Consider the following 23,390-nt stretch of genomic DNA (forward strand, 5'->3'; position numbering starts at 1 on the left):
GGACCTCAAATACCTGGCCACTGCACCCCAGCCTTGCTGCCCCCAGCCACCCTGGTTGCCTGCCTCCTCCCCAGCTCCATGGCCTGCTTCTCGTAGGTGGTGAGGTGCTGCAGCATGGCATGCCCACCACCAGTCCGCTGGCGCTCCCTCATATTGTGCTGTGTTTTTGCCTGCAGAACAGAGAAGAGCATTTATTGGGGCTGATTGCTCATGTACTCTGCACGTACACGCCACACCCCAACCACAGTGGCCCATATGAGGCCTCCAGCGGCTCCTGTCCACACTACTGGTGATCAGTCCCCAGAAGATAGTATGGCTGGTCCCAACCCCCTCCTCCAACAGACACCTTGGACACATTCGGCCTCCATCACTTTGAGTAAGACACGGGTCTTAGCGCCCATGGCAAGGAGGCACAACTAGTTGCATTGCCAATGCCAGCAGATGGCTCTTGGCCACAACACCTTGAGGCTCCTCTTCCACCATCACATCACCGTCAATGAGACATGTGTTGGAGTTCTAAGTATGTGTCTAGCTGCCTACCCTGCAGGTTGCCCCCAGACTACTCAAATGTGACAAACACCAACATATGCTGTGGGGAGAACCCATCTTCTGCTAATGCCCACCGCAGTAATGATACTAAGACGTGGGGGGGAGCATGCTCAAAGGCTAAGGCTATCTGCTGGGTCAAATGGCCAAAGCTGACATCGTACTCACCTTTCCAGAGCGCAGCAAATCATTGAAGCGCTTGCGGCACTGTGTTCCGGTGCGCCGCACATCGTCATGGGAGCTTACAGCCTCCGCCACATCCTGCCACGCCTGCCTGGTGACATGGGGGGCCCTCCTCCTCCCATCCTCCGGATACAAAATATCCCGATGGTTGGACAACTCTTGGAGGAGGACAGCAAGGCAGGAATCTGAGAACCGAGGTGCACAGTGGCCCTCCGCTAGCCTATCCTGCAGCCTGCCCCCCTCCTCCTCCTCTGCCTGCAAACCAGCATGTTCTTCCCTATGAGTGGCCATGGTGAACTGCCTCAAGGAGGCTGCCTGGCCACTCTTTATACAGACTGCCAGTTCCACATTGGAACCGGTGGTCCGAACATGCCCGCCGCCGATTTAATTTTCCCAATGTACACGGGAGTTGCAAACCCACTGGGTGGGCCTTAATTGGCCTGCCTGCGCAAAATGGCGGCGTGGCCTGTTTCAGCGGCAGCGATCGGCTGCTCGCCCGCCGCCAAGTCAGTCAGGCCCGCCCGCCCATCAAGGGCAAAATTCAGTCCAATGTTTCTTAGAACTTTTACCATAAAATCATGAGGTCTTTGCTGATTTTGTCTTGAAGTTATAACAAGTCACAGTTTTAGTGTCTGTAAAAATTGATGCTGGACATTTGTTCACTTTGAATGAGAGCCTCTCTAAGTCTACCTGTCGGGGTAGATAACTTGCTGAAAAATAAATTTAAGTTCTTGCAAAAAAATCTTGCATTTATACAGCACCTTTAGTGCAGTGAAACCTACCAAGAGGTACACTGGCACCTATTCAATCAAAAACTGACACCAAGCCAAAGAAGGAAATATTAGGACAAGTGACCAAAAGCTCAAAGGGAGATATTTAAGAAGTGTCTTTAAGGAGGTGACAAGACAGAGAGGGAAGTCCAGACCAGAGGACCGAGTAGGTTGAAAGCACGATGGTGGGCCAAAGTGGAAGATGGACAAGAGGAACTCAGTTCTTAGGTTGTCTGGGCTGGAAGAAGTTCAGTAAAAAAAAATTACACTGAAGATCAGTAAGGGAGAAAGAGGGAAGAGCAGATGCTACAATATTTCAGACTACTTGCATTAACTTACATCATTTAAAACATGAAAACATTAAAAACCCATTGTAAAAGAAAAAAATACTGTTAGAAAAAGGCGCAGGTGGAAAATCCCGGAAATGGCCAACATTTCTAAGTCTGCCCCCAAACCCAGCATTTTCCATCTTCACAGGGGCGGGATTAGAGTCAGGCTGGGGTTCATGCATGCGCAAGTTGTGGAGGCAGCTGGACAGTTAGATCACCAGCTGCCTTCACTGAAGTGGAATTTTGGAAGAACAGGATTTTGGAATCTCGAATGTGCAGATCAGAACAGGTAAGAGATGAACTTGGTGGTTGTGTTTGGATAGGGCCCTGGGACATCTTTGGGAGAAGTCAGGCACTCTTTGAGATTTTTAAAAGTGAGTATGATTATGCACTTTTTACGCGCAAAATCATCGGAACTGTCAAGCTGCCAAAGAGCTGTCCAGCTTTCAAGGAACTGTTAAAGAGCTGCCAAGGAACTATCCAGCTGTAAAGGAACTGTTAAAAAGCTGTCCAGCTGTCAAATCCATCAAAGCTATCCAGGAAGTGTCAAAACTGTCAAGTCTGTCAAAGCTATCCAGAAAGTGTCAAAGCTGTCAAGACCTGTGCTAGGGTACAAGGTGAGTTGGCATGGAGGGTGTAAGGGCAAGGGTGGTGGGTGGGGGGCATGGGTTGACATGAGTTGGCACTAAGTTGGCATAGGGGAATTGGCACCATGGGTGGGTAGAGGGTCACTAAATTGTTATAGGTGGTATGGGGGCAATGGGGGGTTGGGTAGAGGGGAACTAAGTTGGAATAGGGGTATAGAGGTCTTAGAGGTGGGTGGGGGGAACGGACTGGCATAGGGAGTATGGGGGCTGTGGGGGTTGGTTGGGGGGCATGGATTGGCATTGGTTGACATGGATGGGACAAACGGAATGTGTGGGGGTAGTGAGGATGTGAGAGCTGAAGGAATATCTTTGGTTTTATTATTGTCTTTTATTTATTTAAACGCTATGCCAGGGCACAGAGGCAGGCCCTGTGTCCAGTCTGCCTCTGCACCCAGCAGTCTACACATTCATTCTAAGGTCACCCACCCCGAATCCTGCTTCAGCCCGTCCCCTCCGATCAAAAATCCGACCTGCAGAAGGACATTTTTAAAGGTCGGGTTCGCTGAGCCGGGAAATCTCCCAATTCGGCGAACCCAACCTGGGGATGAAAATCTGGGCCAATGTTTTAATGCAGGTTTTTGTTTCTATGTTCTCTTGTACAACCAATAACAACAACTAGAAACCCTTTTGTATGGAGTTTATTTTTCATTCTGCATATGTGCTGATGCTATTACTGTATACTTAATGAACTGATGGGAGGCAGTTGTTTGACCCATCAAAAATCAACTGCAATGTTAATACTCCCTGAATTAGACAGACATCAATCTTGTATCTTGACTATCTGTATCCTGATATTTTTCATTAATCTCAATTTCACTGAAGGATTTCGAATAGACTGTTAAATTTTTATTAACATATGACTACCAAATTTCTACTTAGCTTTTGAAATATATGTCTTCACCTGAAAATGTAATACGATATAAGGTATTTAATGTGGTCTTCACAGAAAGAATGAAAATGATAATTGGTATGCAGCATCATTGTCCCTTTCTCACTTTGAAAAGTTACTTTTTTAAATATATCATGACGATCATTCCCCAATCCTCTTCTGACTTCTGAATCAAATATCAGTCCCAAGGCAGCTGAACTAAACTTTTCTGGTCTAGACTCTATATATCACTAGCTCCAAGCTGAACCTGCACACTCCTGCTGGCTCCCAACCTGGACTTTTCTCCACTGTTATCTTTCACTCAGTAGTTTCCCCCACAAGACGCGCACTCAGCTGTTGTACTGGTTAGCTTTCTTCTATCAGTTGTTACCTTAAGAACCTTCCTTCCAATGCTTAGCTGTTTGTCATATATTTAGATCTAAGACCATCTTTATGTCTTTTCAAGTGCAAATGTTGGTTGCTATTGCAGAGTTTGACCAATTAATCCAGCTCATCCTGGATATTCTCTGCCATGTGTAACATGGAAAAAAAATCAAACTTAACCCAGCATTCTCTTTGTCCACTCCTGGTGACAATGTAATCCAGTTTTTGAGGATGGGGTGGGGGTGGTGGGTTAATTTCTTCCCATTCATGTTACCTTTTTCAGCTGTTCATCAATCATAGTCCCAATTTTCATTGCTATTGAGAAAATTCACTTTCTCATGAACAACATCCTCACTATTCATTACTTCATTGTGGGTGGAAAAGATTGAAGCCGGGATTTTCGGGACATGGCAGGAGTCGCCATGGGTGGGGCGGAAAATTTGACAGACCAACCAAAGGTCCACTGACTTCGAGAGGGACTGGAAAATCCCGGCTCCTGAAGTCGAGGGAGAGGCAAGGAAGTTTGAGTGACAGAATCCTATCTTAGGGGCAGTAATCCCTAACCCCCCTCACTGAAACCTCCCCACCTTTACTACATTATTCCATCACCAGTCCCACTGCCAATCCATAGCTTTTGGTGCCAAGTCCCACGACTTTTGCTCCTATTCTGCGATCATTCTTTCTAGCTCTCAGAATCACAGCAATCACAGAAATGTTACAGTGTGGAAGGAGGCCATTTAGCCCATCGTGCCTACACGGCTCTCTGAGCATTTTAACTTAATACCAATCTCCTGCCTTTTCCCCATAACCCTGCACATTGGTTCTATTTTGATAATCATCCAATGCCCTCTTGAGTGCCTCAATTGAACCTACCTCCACCACACTGCCAGGCTGTGTATTCCAAACCCTAACTACTCACTGTGTGAAAAAGTTTTTTCTCACCTCGCATTTGCAGTTAAAATCTTTGTCATGTATTGTCTTCCCAAGACCCCATGTTGAATTCCTTACTGAAATAACCTTTTTCTTCTCCTTTAGCCTCTGGCCAAAGCAACCTATTTTCAGATTTAAATCTATTCCTTTGTACCCCTCCCTATAAACATCCCGGCTCCCTTGTTCTCACCCAATCTCATTCTTCATTTAAAACTCTGCATTCACAGCCACGTCCTTGCTATCACCATCTCTGCTCCTGGGATCTTGATCATTAAGAGGGCTATCTCTGACTACTTTTTTGCCTCACTTACTTCCTACATCCTCCAACCTACCCCAATCCACTACCATCACTGCCTACCCCTGGATAAACCAGCTCCTTCACAAAATATCTCCAATTTCCAACTGTCTCTTATCTGCCTTTCATCCATTTTAAAACCTCTGTTCCTGTTGGCTATTTGATATCACCTGCCTTCATTCCTACCAAGTCACTCCCCTAACCTGGCTGTAGCTTCCAGGTATATTCCCATTAATATTACCTCAGAGGGCCACAAACTGAAGTGTCTGAATTCATGATGGCCAGATTTCACTTGGCCATGTCAAGCATTATTATACCTCATTTTCATCAGCCAAATCTTCCTACTATTCCACAATCATCCTGAAAGACAAAGATAACTCAAGGTTTCTTTTCTCCACTACAAACTATTCCCTTGAAAGATATTTTCCCTTCTCGTCCATCTTCCTCTCCTATATCAAAAGCAAAGAGCTCATGTATTGTATTCCATTCCTTTGAAATTTTAAAAACTACTATCAAATCACTCCTCAATCCCCATTCTAACGAAAAGAGCCACCATTTTTCAAGTTTTGTTTGTATTCTTATTTCCTCATACTGAATCTGCAGTGTGCTCTCTCTGTTACGTCACCGTCTTTCCTCATATGCATCCCAAAATTGCACACACTATTCCAACTGTGATCTTACTAAAATTTTATATGAATTTATTATTATGTCTCTACTTTTAAAATTTATGCCTCCTGGAAACTCAGGATTCCATTTGCTTTTTTTAATTACTTTATCCATGTGAGATGCTCTTTTTAATGTTAAGTGAATCTGAACACCCAAATATTGCTGCTTTTTCCAGAATTCCACATATCAAATTAGAACTTTTTACTTTTTTTTTACTTCTTTTGGCAAAATGTACCACCTCACATTGGCATGGATTGTATAGAAATAAATACTTTCTCTTTTAGTTCCTTTTGGGATAAAATGATGCATTTGAGGTTTGTTGGTCAATGAACTGTAGAATCGCTGGACTCTGAGAATTATTTGCACCGTCTGCAGTTACTGGAGCATTGTGATGAGATGTTGCACTGTTGTATTATAGCTATTCCTTTTTTGTTCTTTAAAATAAAATCTAGAGCTCTTCAACCCCAGCTAAGAAAGTGTTCAGTCAGCAAATCAGCATGTTAGGCATGCTGATACCAGTCAGCAACAAACACTATCAATGTTTTCTTACCTCCCACCTTTTGTGATAGTGCCCATTAATGTTCTGTATTCCCCAAGAACATCTGGCTTGAGATTGTAATGATTGTAAAACCATAACATAGTCTGCTGGATGCCATAACACTTCTTACTTCAAACTTTAAAAAAATATGAAATTCAGTGAAGACTGAGGAATTTCTTTTCTCTATGTTGAAGGCTGAGTTTTTCTTCAGAAGTACTCATGAAGTGCTCCCACAATTAACAAATATATGCTAGCTGCTGGTGACAACACAGAATTTATCTTATTGTGCATCTGGTGATTAATGATCTGAAGGGATATTTACTGGTCAGAACATGAAATCGCCAGATTTATTCTCAGTTCTGCACTACTCGGTATATGCAGATATTTTCCTACTGTTCATTTATTTCCTATTATAAATTTTGAAGAAGGAAAATGGTAGGAAATGGTTTTGTTGTTTCAGAAATTTAAGAGTCCATTCACATTCTTGGCTTCAAGGTGACTTTACTGAAAGCGTATTGGGCTGCAAATGGTCACAGTTCCCTCAATAGCCCAGTGGGTAAAGGTAATTCCTGGTGCAACAATAAGCTACAGACCAATCTTGGTGTATGCAAGGTTAGCTGATCTTAGCCTGAGTAGCAGTTGCAGCACTTGACCTCATAGCCCTTTTGCAAATTTGAGGAAAATGTTGGGTGACACGAAGTTTGAATACAGTCTGATGGCACTCATTATTGAGACTCATGTGAAGAATGATCATTTGGGCAAAGTACCAGACAAATTGTTGACATCAATGAAGCTATCCACCACTAAGCATCTGCATCTAAAGGGGAGAAAATTAGAAAGAAAGAAAGAAAAATCACATAAATGAAAATGATGGTCAGAATTCATTGGTTCCTGTAATTATACACAAATAGGACTGAATAAACATAATAAGGATTAAGTAGAAAATGTAATTAACCTGTTCATTGATTTGATTTATAGGGCTGCTATGAATTGGTGACCAGCTTCATGGAGACAAACATGGGAATTATTGCTGGGGTTGCATTTGGAATTGCCTTCTTACAGGTACAATCACTATAGGAATAATTTTCTGACATTGCACACCTGATGCTGAACTTTGCCTGTTGGGAACTCTGGCACATGCCAGGAAAGTAAATTCATTACTTTACCCCTTAAACTAGTTAAATTAAATTATATTCTTAAGTGCGAAAAGTTAATTTGAATGAATTAGTCAATTTTAAATTATATTTGTTCTTCTCTCTCCTCCTCACCCCTATTAAAAGCTATGTTTTGTGGCTTGTAACTATCCTGTTCCAATAACCCTTTGTCCTCTATCCTTCAACCAGCTATCTGGCCTATTCATAAATATCGGCATGGACTCTGATTCGATCATTAACTCTAATGGTGCTTTCCACAGCCTCACAAGTCTATGTCCTAAATCTCATACATTTAATCTTAAGACTAGAATGAAATCACAAAGTTATGTCAACCACTGAAATTAATTAATTTCTATCTACTCTAGCATCTCCATAATTATAAATGCTGCTATCAAATCACCACTTAATCTTGGAATAAACTTGAATATTCCATCAGCCCTTTTATAGTTTGACATGCTGCTTTCCGTGCTTTGTGAACCTGAACCCCAAATCCCTCTGATCTTCCACATCATCAAGTCTTCCTCCATTCCAAATATAATACATTTTTAGCCAAAACCTACTATCACACATTTATTGAAGAACCAACAGGCCGAATTTTACCCTTGGCGGGCAGGCTCAGCGGGCAGGGGCGGTTGGGAAGCCGACCGCCACCCACGATCAGCACCGGACCACGATTTTACACTGGCAGGCCAATTAAGGCCCACCCAGAGTGAAACACAAGTGGCAACGCTGAGCGCTGCCTATGTGGAGGAGTGGAGGAGGGTGAGCGGGCATTGCGCAAACTTTGCGCATGCGAGCAAGTGAGCACTTCATAATCTCCCTGAGATTAAAATGTAATGAAATATGCCCCCTCATGTGACTGTCACATGAATAGGGACATGTTATTAATGAAAAATTAAAGTTTTTATTTTATTTTTATTTGCTTTTGGAAACCTCATCCTGCCCGTGGTTGAGGTTGCCCAAAAACCTTTTCGCCTGCCCACGAACCGTTAGGTTGGACAAGGCAGTGAAAAATTTAAGTTAATTGTTCGCTTAATAGCCTTAAAGGGCACCGGAGCCGGCAGCGCGCCCGCTGACCGAACTATAGCACGCTCAGCCGACATCAACGTGTGTCATTTCATGCGCGACTGGGTTGGGCGCACACCCACCCACCGAGCGAAAATTTCTGCCCAATTAATTCCATTTGCCACATTTTTGTGCATTCCACATTCTTATCAATATCCCATTGGAATTTATTTTGATCCTTAGAATGATTTACTATGCTTCTTCGCTTAGTTCTCTTTGCAAATTTGGATGTGATTTTCTGTAGCCCAACTTCCAAATCATTGACATGCACAATAAACTGACGTGGTCCAGTATAGAATCTGATTGGATTGCCTATTTCTAACAGCTCTGAGAATTGGTCCTCATCTCCCAATCTGTTTTCTCTCCCTTCTGACCATTCTTAAACCAATTTGCTGTTCTCTCCCTAATTCCATAAACTTTAATCTTCTCCAGTAGTCTTGTCTGTGATACCTTGTCAAAGGCTTCACAAGAGCCCAAGTAAACCACTTTGCCTGTCACATATTCTTACCTAAAACATACTGGGACATCACATCATCTAACTTCAGTGTAATATCTTGTTAAGATTCAGATCAATCTTTATTACATTAAACCTCCCAGCCCTTTCCCTTGACATATTTATTTCTTCTGTCCCTGGTTCCCGCCAAATTACTATCTCCCAACTCTCTCTCCTTTTTTCCAGTATAATTTCTATCATAATTCCCTTAAGTTTGAGGGTTGCAAATTCAAGTGCATGATTGACTTGGTCATTCATTACCATGTTATCTCCACCATATTAAATTTTACTTTGCCTCACAGACTTTGGCCAAATCTGCCTGTTACTCCATTTAGGTGTTTGCCATGACAAATCACCTTCAAAAACCTCTTTCAATGCCCCCTCCACCTCATCTCCAACAAGTGTTTTAAGAGCCATTGGATTTTTGTTTTTAAAATTGGGACCTTTTGAACATCTGTCTGTCAGTATCTCCACTTGCTCTTTCCTGTGACTTCTATCACTCACCAGAGCCCATTCACTCAACATCTGATCCCCTATTCCTATGTAGTTTCTCTCTCCGTTTCCTCACCTACCTTCTCCAATTTAATCTCTTGACAAAGACCCAACTCATGGCCCTTGCACACCAAACTCCTGATCGCTCAATTACCTTTCTGACCCTATGCTTCTCATATTCCCTTTGATTGGAACCATAGTGCATTATCCTTCTTTATGGTCCTCAGGCTCTTGGTGATAGTCAACAAGGTCAGTGGTGTTATTCTTCTCCATCACTTCTATTGATGGTAACAAAATTTGCCAGCACTTTTAGTTGTCTTGGTCACCTGCTTTGTTTTAGTAGTGCCATTCTCTCAGGGTAGGGGAATGGGGTTGCTGACTGGGAAGGGAGCAGGGTAGACACTTGTAGCAATGTTATTGCACTCACCCGTTGTCAATCTATGGAACTAGATTCAAAATAGAGCCATGCTATGTTTGACCTAGCTGTCCTTAACATGTACATTGCACACAAGATAATTCCCCAGCTCTGAATTCTAACAAAAAGCTATAAAGATTTTTTTTGACTTTTACAGTTAATTGGAATGTTGTTGGCCTGTTGTTTGTCCCGATTCATCACTGCAAACCAGTATGAAATGGTGTAATAGATGGAAGAAGAAGGTGGGTTCTACATGTGAATAAAATTGTTTTTGATGTTCCATAGAATACAAAACAAACTCCATTTTCAGAAGATTTATGTGTTAGAAAATGGTTTCTGAATTAGCTGATACTTTATTGTTGAGCAAGTGATGCCTAATCAAAAGGGAATCATGCATTCCAGATCCAGGGCTATCTTGAAGACAAAAATGTGTTTCTCATTTTAATAAATCCATTTCTATTCTTTTATTTGGGATTGGAGGATAAAGAAAGGGTGAATTTGAATTTTCTGGATCAGTTCCAATTAAATGGCTTCACCTGCTGGCAGTACTTAAAACTCTCTTATTACTGTCTAACTGTCCTGATGAGGGTGTCTCTGAATGGATTTCAAAATAGAGCAAAAATTAGGAGAGAAAAACTGTGTTCAGATTGTCAGAAGAGCCATTTTAGAAATTTAGAAGATGTTGCCCTGAACAGGTCAAATTATTCGGTTTGCGGGAATTTGCTCTTAATTGTCTTCTGAGAGATAGTCAGTGGTACCCTTCCAAGCTATTTTTATCAAGGAAGGTGCAGATTTGTGGTTTTGCACATGCTTAACATTTTAGTGATATTAAGAAGGATTGTTGACCCTGTCAAGTGAAAAATGGTTTGTGGCATGGGAAGACTAGCGGTGAGTGAGTAGAGTAATGGTAATTTTGAAACCCAATTCCAAAGTCCTGAGATGTGGTACAACAATTGTTGTTGCTGTACCCAATTTTTCTCAAAAATTGTGGGGATTGAGAAAGGCAGCTTGATAACGAAACCTTATGTGATGTGGTTCTGGGTCATATAGACCAAGGTCCCAGATTTAATCCTTAGTCTGTGCCAAGTTTCCAATTTCAGCTGGAATTTAGTGTAGATGCTGCAATTAGCTTTGGTGTCTTTGCTCTACAAATAGGGAAGATTGTTCATGCTCCTGGAAGTTAGGTAGGTACAGGATTATGTTTGATGTGGTAGGCTTGTGGTGAAATTGTAAACTGGCATTCACTGTCCAGGCTTACATGATAAACTGGGTAAAGTATTAGAGTCCTTTTCCTGTCCATCAGACTATATACAGGCTACCTTAAGGTATGGATAAGGGAAGAAAGTCAGGTAGAGAACCTTGACAATGTATTCATTTGAATAGTTTCTAAAAAAATCTTTCTCTTGGACAATTTTGTGATAGCTTTTTTTCTTTTACAGGGACATGATCTAATTGGACACTTTCTAATATAGGATTTGTAGAAGACCAGGCCAACATCCTAGGATTCCAAACACACTACCCTTTCTGTTATTGGTAGTGCCCCATTTCTTGTCATACTGTTGTGCAATAAAGGGGTAGCTTCTTTTCATATTGAACATCAAGGCTTTTAAGATGCTGATGACTGCAGTAGTTTCTCTACTTGGTCAATTTAATGGGTATCATATTTCATTACAACAGATACCATAACTGCATTGATGTGGCTCTGCATGTAGTGACGTATGAGGTTTAATTGGGGGGGTGGGGGTAGAGGCTGTTTAGCAGTGTCACTGGAATTTCTTACATCTTTTATTTATAGTGAATAAGTATTGATGACTATTTAATATAGATATTCTAGTTTTTGATTTGTTTCATACACTACTATTGTTCTGCCATATCGGCTTAGAATTGAAATAAGTGGATTACTGAGGGAAAAATAAAAGTACAATAGTAATGTAGTGCTTGAAGGGAAAAGGAATAGTGCTTTCCCTGAACCTAAACTACAGTTCAAGTTTTTTAATTATAGTGTCATTAAACATTGCTGCTTATGCCACTAAATGTAGCATCACTGTCCTGTGTAAAATGTAGTTATAATTGTACTATTTGTTTTGTGAATTTGGTAAATAATATTGCTTCAGTTTTGAGTATTTGTATGTTAACATTTACATTGTAATGTATGTAGAAGGCTGTTACTCGGCCATTAAATTTCCTGTTTTCTTCATTCATGCGCCACAGAATAGTTAATTTAACAAGATGGGTCTGTGTTAAGCAAGTCTAAAGAACATTTCAGAAATAAATTGTAGTTGAATTTAATGCATTTTAGAACAGTCACCAGTTAGCATGCCAACAAGACTGCAACATTGTGAGCTTATGTGAATTCTGTATTAATAAATACTGTTAATTACACATGTTTCCAATCTCTTTCTTTGGGTTACTGTGCTGTGATTTATGTGATGCATGTATCAGAACACTTTAGAATTACAATCTTTCCTGCACAACAATCTACAGGTTTGATTTGCTTATCCTTTTTCCAAAAGCTATATGGACAATGTACTTTGCACTTGGCCAAATTGTACAGCTGCAGGGTGTCTTCCTAAAGGGTGGTAGTCTTAAAATCTTAATTCCTAATTCAATACAATAGATTATGTGGTCATTAATTGAATTGTGATATTATGGAGCTAGAATGATCTGAAACCTCGATCAAATAATGATTAATTTGTTGGATTTTGTGAGAAAACTGTTGAATTGTTGCTTTTCATTTCTCGGGATAAAATAATCATAAGCCATTCTTTATATTCAGCGCTGCTATGTATGCCTTTTACTACTGCTGAGAGTACTAGAACCTTCCACTTATTTAGCAGAGCCAGTTTTCTTGGCAAGTTTTTACTATTTTTAATGTCAGTATGATCTGGACATACTAAAGGATGATAGGACACTTAAGGGCAAGATTGTACAGGTGGCAGAGTTTCCCATCCCACCATTAAAAAGTCACCCTTGGCTGGCAGCTCTCTGGTCCACACGATGCCACTGGGAGCAATGGCCATCTCTAGGCCGCAGCCAGTCTCTGAAGAAGAAGAGCCAGGAGCTGGGTGACAAATAAGTTGAGGGGGGATCTTGGTGGGGCAGGATAAGAAGTCCTATGTGAGGTGGGGAGGCACAAGAGAGAGTGGAGGCCAAGGTGCACAGACCAGGGTGAATGGGAGAGGAAACCTGAAAGGCGGTGGGGTCCTCCAACCAGAAAAGGGGGCACATGAAGGAGGCACCCTTCTTCTCATCTGTGGCCCAAGCAGACTTCCTGCTGACTTCCCCTGATTGGAAAATTGCAACCAAGCAGGAGCTGGCCTAAGGATTCATATTCCACTTATTAAATTGTGGCCAAGTCTGGGAAGGGTGGATGGGTGGCGTCAGAATTTTATGGGCACACTGCCACCATTCCCGCACTCCCCTTTCCTCCACAAAGCTACCCACAGGGGACCTTCAAATTCTGCCCTTAATGTTGTTTAGATTTTAGATTATGAAGCAGCTCATTAAGGTTTAGGCTGAATGCCAGCTTTCTATTCAAATAAGCTAGTTGTTGAAGTCCAGATGATATGCTGTTCATCTATGATGAGGAAAAGTGGGATAGTAAAAATCTGTAGGATAGCTACAAATTGGGATTTCTCAAAACACTTCACACTTTGGTAAAGCTTGATGAAAATAATCCTTTTGTTAGCTCAACTACCTTTGAAAACGTGACTTGTTTCTATTTCTAAATAGTTTATTCCAAGAACAATGCAAATTGTATACTTTTGTTTTTGAAATCTCCTTTATATCTAAGTATTATTGCAATTGTTTTTTGTCTTTACAATGCTGCAAAACTTGATAGGCAGGCACCTGTCCACTCAGAAAACAATGGACTGCACCCAGAGTGTGTGTCACTTCTGGACTGAACATTGTCTGTTGTGGTGGTAGAAGCTGATTCATGAGTGACAGTCCCTTCCACAGCTGGCACAAGTGAACAGCACTGGTTCGAGGTCAACTGTTGTTATTTCCTTCTGCCAGTCTCTCTTTTCTGCCATCTGGTAGTTTCTTTTGTCCTCTGCTTTTTCCATGCCTTCCCTGACTGTTTGTCTCCAGGTGCTCCGGGCAACAGTAAGGACTTCCCTGTGCATCAGCTCCAATCTCGGTCAGCTTGAGGTCTCGCTTACAAACATCCTTGTACCAGTCATATGGGCAAGCTGTTGGTTTCGTGCTGATAGCAAGCTCATCATAAAACATGTCTTTGGGAATGTGACCGTCATCCATTTGGCTCACATGACCCAGCCAATGCAGTCGCTGCTAACTTGAGAGTAAACATGCTGGGAATCCTTGCACGTTGGTTTACTTTAATATTTGGCACTCTGTCCTGCCTTGAGATGTCTAATATTCATCTGAGGCAGCAGAGGTGGAAGCTGTTCAGCTGCTTTTCTTGGCTTGCATAAGTTGTCCAGGCTTCAATACTGTAAAGGAGAATGCTGAGAACACAAGCCTGGTACACACAGGGCTTTTTATTTTCAGTTAGTTGCTGTAGGTCCACACTTGCCTTCTCAACTTCAAAATAATGGTTGCGGCCTTGTCAACCCTGGTGCTGATTTCAGCATCAAGAGACAGGTTGCTGGTGATCATTGACCCAAGGTAGGTGAAGCTGTTGACGACCTCCAGAGTGAGGTTGTTGATGTTGATGGAATTGGAGTCTCTGCATACAGGCCCATAACTTTGGTCTTCCGACACTGAATGTCAGTCCAAACTCCTCACAGACCCAGGAGAACCAGCCTTCAAGCTGTTGCAAGTGGACATCGGTCAGGGTGACCAACTGTCTCGGATTTTTTGGGACTGTACCAGAATTTACTTTCCTGTTCCGTGTCCCGGGCTTGGGCTTCCTGGGATGCCATTTGTCCTGGATTTCCCTGGGCGGCCACTGAGGAAACTGCTCAAGATCTCTTTTTGCTGTCCGATCATTGGGGAAGTTCTGAGGGTGGGTGGTGGGAGTTCGGGGAGGCCTTGGAAGGGGGGCTTCCGGGGAGCCCTGAGGGGGAGGGGGGATCTGGAAAGTTCCAATGGGAGGGGGGGATCTGGGGGCGCCTAAGGGGAAGGGGTCAGGAAAGTTCTGAGGAGGAGGGGTAAGGAGGTCCAGCTAACCCAAGGGGGAGGGGGAGTCCAGGGAGGCCTCAGGGTGAGAGGGCAGTTAGGGTGATGTAGTGAGCTGAGCAAGCGAATCCACAGCTCTCATCTGTAGTCACTCTCAACCTCTTCATGTATTATGCCCCACCCCCGCTACTCTGATCTTGTCACTCAGCACCCCCACCCCTCCGGCCTGGACAGAACACCTCCCCCTCTCCCCAGGTCTTGTCAGCACTCCCCCTCCCCCAGCCCCACTCCTCTGGTGAAGTTTCCCTTAATTTTTTTTCCCCTGGAGTAGGTCACCCTGAGTGCTATGGGGTGCCAGCATGACACCATCAGCAAACAACACCGGACAGACTAGGACTTCATGCACTTTGGTCTTGGTGCGCAGTCTTGTCAAGTTGAACAGCTTGCCATCAGCTCTGGTATACATGCAGATGCCCTCATTTGATTCACCAAAAACATACAATAGCAGCGTGGAGAAAAACATACCAAAGAGAGCTGGCAGCAGGACACAGCCCAGCTTTACCCCACTGCAGATCTGGAAAGTGCTGATGTTGCTCGATTGTAACTGACGGAACTGTGCATGTTCTCATGGAAAGAAGAAGTGACATCCAAGAGGACAACCTACTTTCTGCAGTATTTTGAAGGGTCTATCTTTGCTCATGAGATCGAAAGCCATGGTGAGGTCTATGAAGGCAATGCAGAGAGTGATCTGCGCTGCTCACAGCATTTCTCTTGTTAACTGCCAAAGTGAGAAAGTAATGTCGACTGTTGACCTGCCAGCACTGAAGCTGTACTGGGACTCAGGATGGATCCATAATGCCAGGGGCTGCAATTTTTGTATTTGAATTCTCCTTTACATCTATTTGTAAGTTTTTTTTGTCTTTACAATGCAACAGAACTAATTAACATTTAATTGACTGCATTTTAAGACTTCATCTGATGACTATGTCACGAGATATTGAGGCCCAAAATGCTAAGTTATAATGGACTCTAAGTGGCAATAACTTTGAACTATGCATGAAAGAGCAGATTGCACATTAAGATGTATTTATATGGTTTTGACACTGAGCCATATTTTCTGTTATGGGATTAACAGTAGTCACATGATTCTGCAAGGGCTGAATCCAAGTAAATGACATAACACAAAACATAAGAAACTGGAGCAACAGTAGACCATAAAGACCCCTCAAGCCTGCTCTGCCATTCAAAACAATTATGACTGATCTTATGCTGCAACTCCACTTTCCTGCCAGCTCCCCATATCCCTTAATTCCCTGAGAGACCAAAAATCTGCCTATCCAAGCCTTTAATAAATTCAATGATGGAGCATCCACAACCCTCTGAGATAGAGAATTCCGAAGATTGGCTCATGATGCAACAGGCCTTCCTCAAAGAGGTGATGTGGGTTCTTGCTGGCTGTCCAGCTGGTGGCTGAGATCTCTGTCGCCTCCACGAGATTTTATTCATGGTCGACCAAATGGCCTCTATCTGTGCCATGAATCTTTTTACAGCTCTATATTTCATCCCACAAGCATGTACCTCTTACTCTCTCTGCATCCCCACACCACAACTGTACTCTTGTGGCTTTTTTCTTTCAAGAAGTGCAATATGGCCAGACAATAGAGGAACAGCACAAAAAGGCTGATGTAGACACATATCAGTCACTGTCACATTTTCAGCCACCCTTTCAGATACTGACACTACACGTAATTTAGAGGGTATCATAGGAACAGAATCTGTATGTGATGAGACACTGGAAATAAGTAGCCTGCAGCTAGAGTCCGGGACAAGAATAGAGGAGGTGACAGCTCGCCAGAGGTCAGCATTCAATGTCAAGGAATATGGAGGAATCTGGCACTAACTTGGTACAGGCTTTTGTGCAGAGCTTGGAGCCCAACCTTTCCAGCACAGAAGTGGTGGCCAACTTCACTAGCACACCTGTGGACTCAAGCATGATGCAAGATCTGATGACCAATGTTTTAGTTTCAATTGTAGCACAAGCAACTTCCATGGAATACTGCAGTGGAAGCTCAGACTGAAGTCATATAGACTTCTGTGCAGTAATTTTTTTCTATATTTCGATGTTGGAATCCAAAGGGCTGTGAAAAGGCCAGCATGACTGCCCTCTTACCTTATCCTAGTTGCTTCAATTCTCTCTTGTCCTCTTGGGTATTCCCCCTTGTCGTTCAACCACTATGACAGCCCTAGTACACTACTGTAATAAAACTGTATTGAAAGCAACCAAAAACAGTGCAGACCAACAAAAACTTCTCAGAAGTTGAAAATCAGTTGTAAATGTGAAAAAATTGGCCCAAAAATGCACAAAAATTAACCAAACTAAAGGACAAAGCAGCAATTGTATATAGTGGATGAGCACATAAATAGTGCTGCAGTAGGGTCCTTGTCATGGTGCCATGAATTTCTAAGCAAGTTTATCATGTGGCTAATGTCTCCAGAACTGAAGTTATGTTTCAGCCAGTATTAGGCACGTGTTATGAAGCACCAGACATAACCATTGATGGCACCAGTCACAAGGAAGGAGAAAAATTTTCATATCATAATAGTGGGCTCTCTCGAGATGCCACTATTGATCCAGAGAGCAAGTTCCTCCAATGGACAACATCATGATCGTGTCTGGAAGCAGAATGGCTTCTGCATTGCAGACCACGGGTAGAATGGTCCCAGATTTGCACAAAGTGCAGTCGCAGACAGGAGAAAGGACATGTTTTTGCGCTGTATCAGCCCATTCCTGGCATGTCCCGTCTCAATATTGCATTCACGGGAAACATGCCGGATCGCTGGAGGGCAGGCTCGGATTTGCCTGGCCCACCGTGACCTCAGCACTTCCTTGCTCCGGGCGCCATATTTAAAGCGCACCAGAGCGCATACCTACTTCAGCTGGCCCCGAAAGCAAAGAAGACAGCAGCCCTCAAATTTAGTGAAGCCTCTCTAGGGGACCTACTGAATGCAGTGGAAGGCCACCATGAAGTCCTCTATCCCCACTCTGGCCACAGGAGGTCATCAGAGTCACTAATCCAGCCTGGGAAGTGGTGGCAGCGGTGTCAGCACCATCAGAGCACAGAGGTCAGCCATCCAGCGCAGGAAGAGAATGAATGCTCTCATCCACTCGGCCAGGGTAAGTCAACCTCCTCATCACTCTCAGCTCACACACTCACAAACCCATCACATATCCACAGGGATCTCACACCTGAAGGGACAACACCACTAACTCTCACACACATCTTCACATCTCCATCAGGCTCATATGCTCTCAAGCTTGTGTCCTCATCCTGTCCATGGCTCCGCTCACCACACAAACATTCCACGCAGTGCCACGCATCCTACTCACATTCTCTCCATCTGTTTTCATGCAGGAGAAGCTGGCTCACAACAGCAGGGAGAGGAAGCATGTCTGCAGCAAGAGGATGCAGGTTCAGCCGAGCTCCCCGGCACTCGGAGGACTGCTGGAGAAGAGGCATCTGTCAGGTCTGAGTCAGGTGACGAGCCTCTGAATTTGGCCTTTCAACCTATTGTGGAGAGGCAGCAGGAGTCGGGGGTTAGAGTGGCACGCGAGTCGGAGGACTGCGTCTGTCTGCTCTCTGATGAAGTGGTGCCCACATGTGTGTATGGAGGTCTCCATGGGAAGGATGGCAGACGCCATGGAGACTCTGGTTCAGCAGAATACGGAGTTGCGCGTTGACCTGCACTCCATCACCAGAGCCAGGAGTGAGTTCCTGTAGTGGCAATGCAAGTGGGAAATTGGGAGCTTCGACGTCCCTCCAGGTGCTCCTTCCCCTCAAGGAGTCAGGCCAGGGCCTCAGACACCTGAAGGGAGGAGGAGCAGCAGCTGAATACCCCTGGGTCATCCACTCAGGAATCTCAGAGGCTGTCCTCTCCCTCCAAGGCCGTTTGCCTGTGATCCCCCCTCAACTTCATCCTCTGTCACCTCAGGGAGCAGGTGGTCCACAGGAGGACAGCTAAAGGTCCCTCAAGGCCTCAGCTCTCCAGAGGATGCATGCAGAAGTCATCAGAGGCAATAGAACCAACCAAGGCTGACTCCACCCTTCCTGTGGATGTCAGGGCAACACCTAGAGGAAGTGGTAGGCCTAGAAAAGTTAAGAAATTCTGATCACAAGTGTTACATAGATGAACACGTTTAGTCACTTTATAATCTGAAAATATATTCACTTTCACTGAATAACATGTAATGATGTCTTTCAGCTTCACTTACAGACTTAGCAAGTCCTCCCAACCACACCTGCCCACCACCCCCCACCCCTCGCACTAGCAGTTCAGATGTATTCAGCAGGACCACGAATAACTTTGAAGGGAGAAGTGTGTGTGTGTGGCAGGGCCTTTCGGAGCTTCATGCGTACACTCTCATATGCACACAATGCCTTCATCCGTCACACTCATCTGACTGCCCTGAGCATTTTCAATGCTGCCTACAGGGGTTCTCTTCCAGTTGTCCATCTGAGCTGACCTGCATCTCCGCCCACCCACTGATCACACTCCCATGCAGCACCTGTGCCCATCCAACACAAGGTTCCGCTCACTTTCATGGTAATTGTTAAGCTTCTCATCAGCTCCATCGTCCTTTCCTCTGCCCCAGTCACCCATGTCCTATCCCCCATCACTGTTGACCCCCCTGGCATCACCTTCCACCTCCCCACTGTCATCTACCAACTAGATGTCCAGGTGAAAGTGCACGTTTCCCACTTTCCTGAGAATCCCACCCCCATTACATTGACCTCCCCGACCTCTTCCTTCCCACTCCCTGGGTCTGTGTCTGCTTCTGAGTCCCCATGAACCACCCTCGCCGTCCCTTCTACCGTTACCGACACACCCTCACCCTCAGCCTTTTCAGGTCACTCTGTCCCCTCTCATACTCAATATACCCTTCTTCCATGCCCAACCTCCTTTTGCTCCCCAGGAGGTAGTCATTGACTCCACAGACCTGCCTTTGAACATCCACCTAGACATCCCCGCCTTATTTCCCCTTCCACCCTTACGCCTTCCTCGACCCTTACTCCTTCCTTCCCCCCTCCGAAGTCCTTCTTCCTCTTGAACTCCTTCCTCCCACCAAACTCCTTCCTCCCACCAAACTCCTTCCTCTCCCCGAGACTCCTTTCTTCCTCCAAACTCCTTCCTCTCCCCTGGAGACCTTCCTTCCCCTGAACTCCATCCCTTCTCTGAACTCCTTTCCCTCTCTCTGAACTCCTTCCCCTCCCCCAAACTCCTTCCCCCAAACACCTTCCTCTTAACTCTTTACCCCTTCCCAACTCCTTCCCCCCAAACTCTTCCCCTTACACTTTCCTCTCCCCTTACACCCACCTCACCACTTGCCACATTCTGTCCCATTACACCTTTCTCCCCCCATAGTCCGTCCTCCCTGCCCGAACCTCACCCACCCCCCCCCCCCCCCCCCCCCCCCCCCCCCCCCACCCAGCACTGACACCTTTGTTCCCCCACCTCCCAACCTCACCTCTTCACAATACACCTTCCTCTCGCAGTCACACCTGGATCTCCTCTCCCACTGCCCTGGTACACCTGCCTCTCCAACTTACAGATAGACCTTCCTCTCCCCACTTTCTTGATGATCATTAGTAGCAGCCCAAAGCCATGACCGTGATGTTCCAAAACAGCCCTAAGACATCAATGGAGGCCTTCCACCTTCTGCCAGCTGCTTCGCGGCAGAGTCATGTCCATGAGAATCCACCCAGCATACGATGGACGTGTTCTCCAGGGTCCAATAGCTGTAGGCCTCCAGCATCTTCTGCTTTTCAGATGTCCACAATTGGAGCAAGGCCCTAATGCTAAGTCCCCACTTCTGCATGTCACACTTGTCCAGACATGTTCTAGGCTGGCGTGTTTTCCTGCTGGCATAATAGTAAATCTGGCATGCAGGGACGGTGCCCATCAGGCCTTACTTTGCATCCCATTAGCGGGATACAAAGCGGATTCACGCTAGATCCAGCAGGATTGGCGTTCCACTATGGTGGACACCATTGGATGATCCCGCTGTGCTTTCACACCAGCATGAAACCGATTTTTGGCCTTCTTGCCATATTGTACCCCCACCCACCATGATGCCCGATGCCAATGGGACTTGAAAATTCCAGCCCGCCTTTCCTGAGAAAACATTGTAGTCAACCAGCCCGTGTGGAGGCAAGCACTGAAGTTTCGTGCCAAACTTGAGGGCCAAACTCGCAACGACCACATGCCCAGAGAAAGGTGAGAGTCAGCACAGCCGCAGAAGTTCCCCCAAACACAAACAACAATGTGAACTGCCGGTTCTAGGGATGTCTCTGCTGATCTTGCATCGGACTCTTCATCATGAGAGGACCAATAGAAGACAATTAAACTTCTTATAGCTTGGACATAAACAACGAGGAGTCTACCATGATTATGTGTCAGGGGCTGAGGGCAGACCAAATTTATAAAACGGACTGATAGGAAGCATATGACAATTATTTAAATATTTTAATTACCATTGAATGGACACCCACAAAGGAAACCGAGCCAATATAAGTGATGGGCTTTTGGCTTGGGCTGGGCATATGCTGCCCATCATTTTGAATGCTTAGGTATCCATTTTATTTCTGCAAAATGGCCATACATCAATACATTTCTTGGCCAAGTTTTTTCCTTCGTACAGAAGTTTCCACTCCCACCCTTAAACTTAGATCTGTGAATAATTATATCCCCAAAATTTGATTGTTATTAATCTTTAAAATTCTGGCATAATTTCTTAACCAGTGCGAACCAATTTACACCAGGAGTTTCCAATAGGTGGCAGCATTACTCAACCGAGATTTAATCCTTGCATTAAATAATTCTCAAAACAATGCAACCCAATAGAGGGAATCTTAATTACAACATAAATTTCCAACACTTTATATATTAGGTTAGTTTTTTTCTTAAATTCAGAATTTACGTATTTAAGCTTTTGAAATCAATATGCCAGTATATGGATTAATGTAATCAAGTTGCTTGTTTGCTTTATTTTTCCCATTTATCTTTGTTCTGTTGAAATCTTATTTAAAGGCAGTGTGTTATTTGGGCTTTCTGATTTTAATAAAACTGACACTGTGATATTCTTGCTCACAGAACATTCAGTCATGATAAAGAAAGATTGTCACCCTAGTAAAGTAGCACATGATCCCTTCCTCCATTTTCTCCCTTCCTTCCTATAGGTGGGAACTAATGCGGTGGTACATCTTACAGTTTGCAATATCTCACCCAAATAGACACTTTTCATACACTGAATCTACACATTGCCTGCAGACTGTTTAATCAAGGGGTGGCCTTCACACCAAGATCACCGGACAGCAATCAAGAATAGGAGCAGTGAGTAACGGAGAGATTCAAACATGAGGCATTAGAGGACCAGGTGCCAATGTAGATAAGCAATGACAAGGTTAATGTATGAATAGAATATGTTGCAAGGTAGGATATAAGCAGGGGCAATGTTCCCCTACCTGTCCAGCCTACTCCTGAGCACTCATAGTTCCACTTGTTGGTTTTCCCCCAGCTAATTTTGCGACAAAACCAGCTCTTACCTTTTCAAAATGTTGATAACATTTATAACACATTATCAATAAATACATTATAATCACTATAGTTTCTTATAGTTTTCTGCGCCTGAGCTGGTGAGAAATCAATGATGTAAAGGGGTGAGGCGAGGGAGGGATTTGAAAACAAGGATGAGAATTTTAGAATCCAGGTGTTGGTGGACTAAAGTAAGTCAGAAAGGATAGGGCTAATGGATGAACGGGATTTGCTTCGAGTTAGGATACAGGAGCAGAGTTTTGGATGAGCTCAAGTTTACAGAAGGTGAAAGGTAGGAGAAAGGCCTGAAGATTTTTGGAATAGTCAAATCTAAATGTAACAAAGTCATGGATGAGGGTTTCAACAGCAGATGAGCTGAGGTTAAGGAATTTTCATTTAGCAGTAACTGATTCCATTTTCCATGGCTCCTGATCCTATGGTTAAAAACCAAACTCCATTGTAAGATTCAGCAATAGATAAGCTGAGACAGAGGTAGAGATGGGCAATTGTACAGATGTGGAAGTTGTCACTTTTTGTGATGGAGAAAATAAAGAAAATATTTTCCCGATGTTGAACTGGAGGAAATTGTGACTCATTCAACTTAAACACATAATTATATTCTCATTGCATTTAAAGGGGATTGTTAGTTCAACAAAATCAAATAATAATAGCATAATTCATTGTCAATCTATTCCACCTTAAACAATGGGCTGATTTAGTGACTGTAAATTAATACCTTTGAATGCATTTACCATATAACAAACAGTAGGGGGCAATATGGCACTTTTCCTTTGCAATGCCACATGAAATAAACATACACATTTTCATGAAACAATACCCATAGATATTTCCATATCCACATTGTTCTCAAGTTAAAAGGCCCAAAGTAATAAGAGGATTCAGTCTCATCTGTTCCATAAATGCTGCCCCATAACAACAATCT

The 23,390-nt window shown here is 43.8% G+C and overlaps 1 protein-coding gene across 1 annotated transcript in view; it reads left to right on the plus strand.

Annotated features, from left to right (window-relative positions):
• The window catches only part of tspan7b (tetraspanin 7b), a 124,901-nt gene extending 112,746 nt beyond the window's left edge, over nucleotides 1-12,155 (plus strand). Inside the window, exons 6-8 of the mRNA XM_041211976.1 lie at nucleotides 7,135-7,218; nucleotides 9,933-10,017; nucleotides 11,215-12,155. Of these exons, the coding sequence (XP_041067910.1) occupies nucleotides 7,135-7,218; nucleotides 9,933-10,001 (153 nt within the window). The 3' untranslated portion in view covers nucleotides 10,002-10,017; nucleotides 11,215-12,155. The remainder of the gene's footprint in view (nucleotides 1-7,134; nucleotides 7,219-9,932; nucleotides 10,018-11,214) is intronic.
• The last annotated feature ends 11,235 nt before the right edge of the window (nucleotides 12,156-23,390 follow it).

This window comes from Carcharodon carcharias, chromosome 18 (assembly GCF_017639515.1).
Source record: "Carcharodon carcharias isolate sCarCar2 chromosome 18, sCarCar2.pri, whole genome shotgun sequence".
In the NCBI taxonomy this organism is placed as follows: domain Eukaryota; kingdom Metazoa; phylum Chordata; class Chondrichthyes; order Lamniformes; family Lamnidae; genus Carcharodon; species Carcharodon carcharias.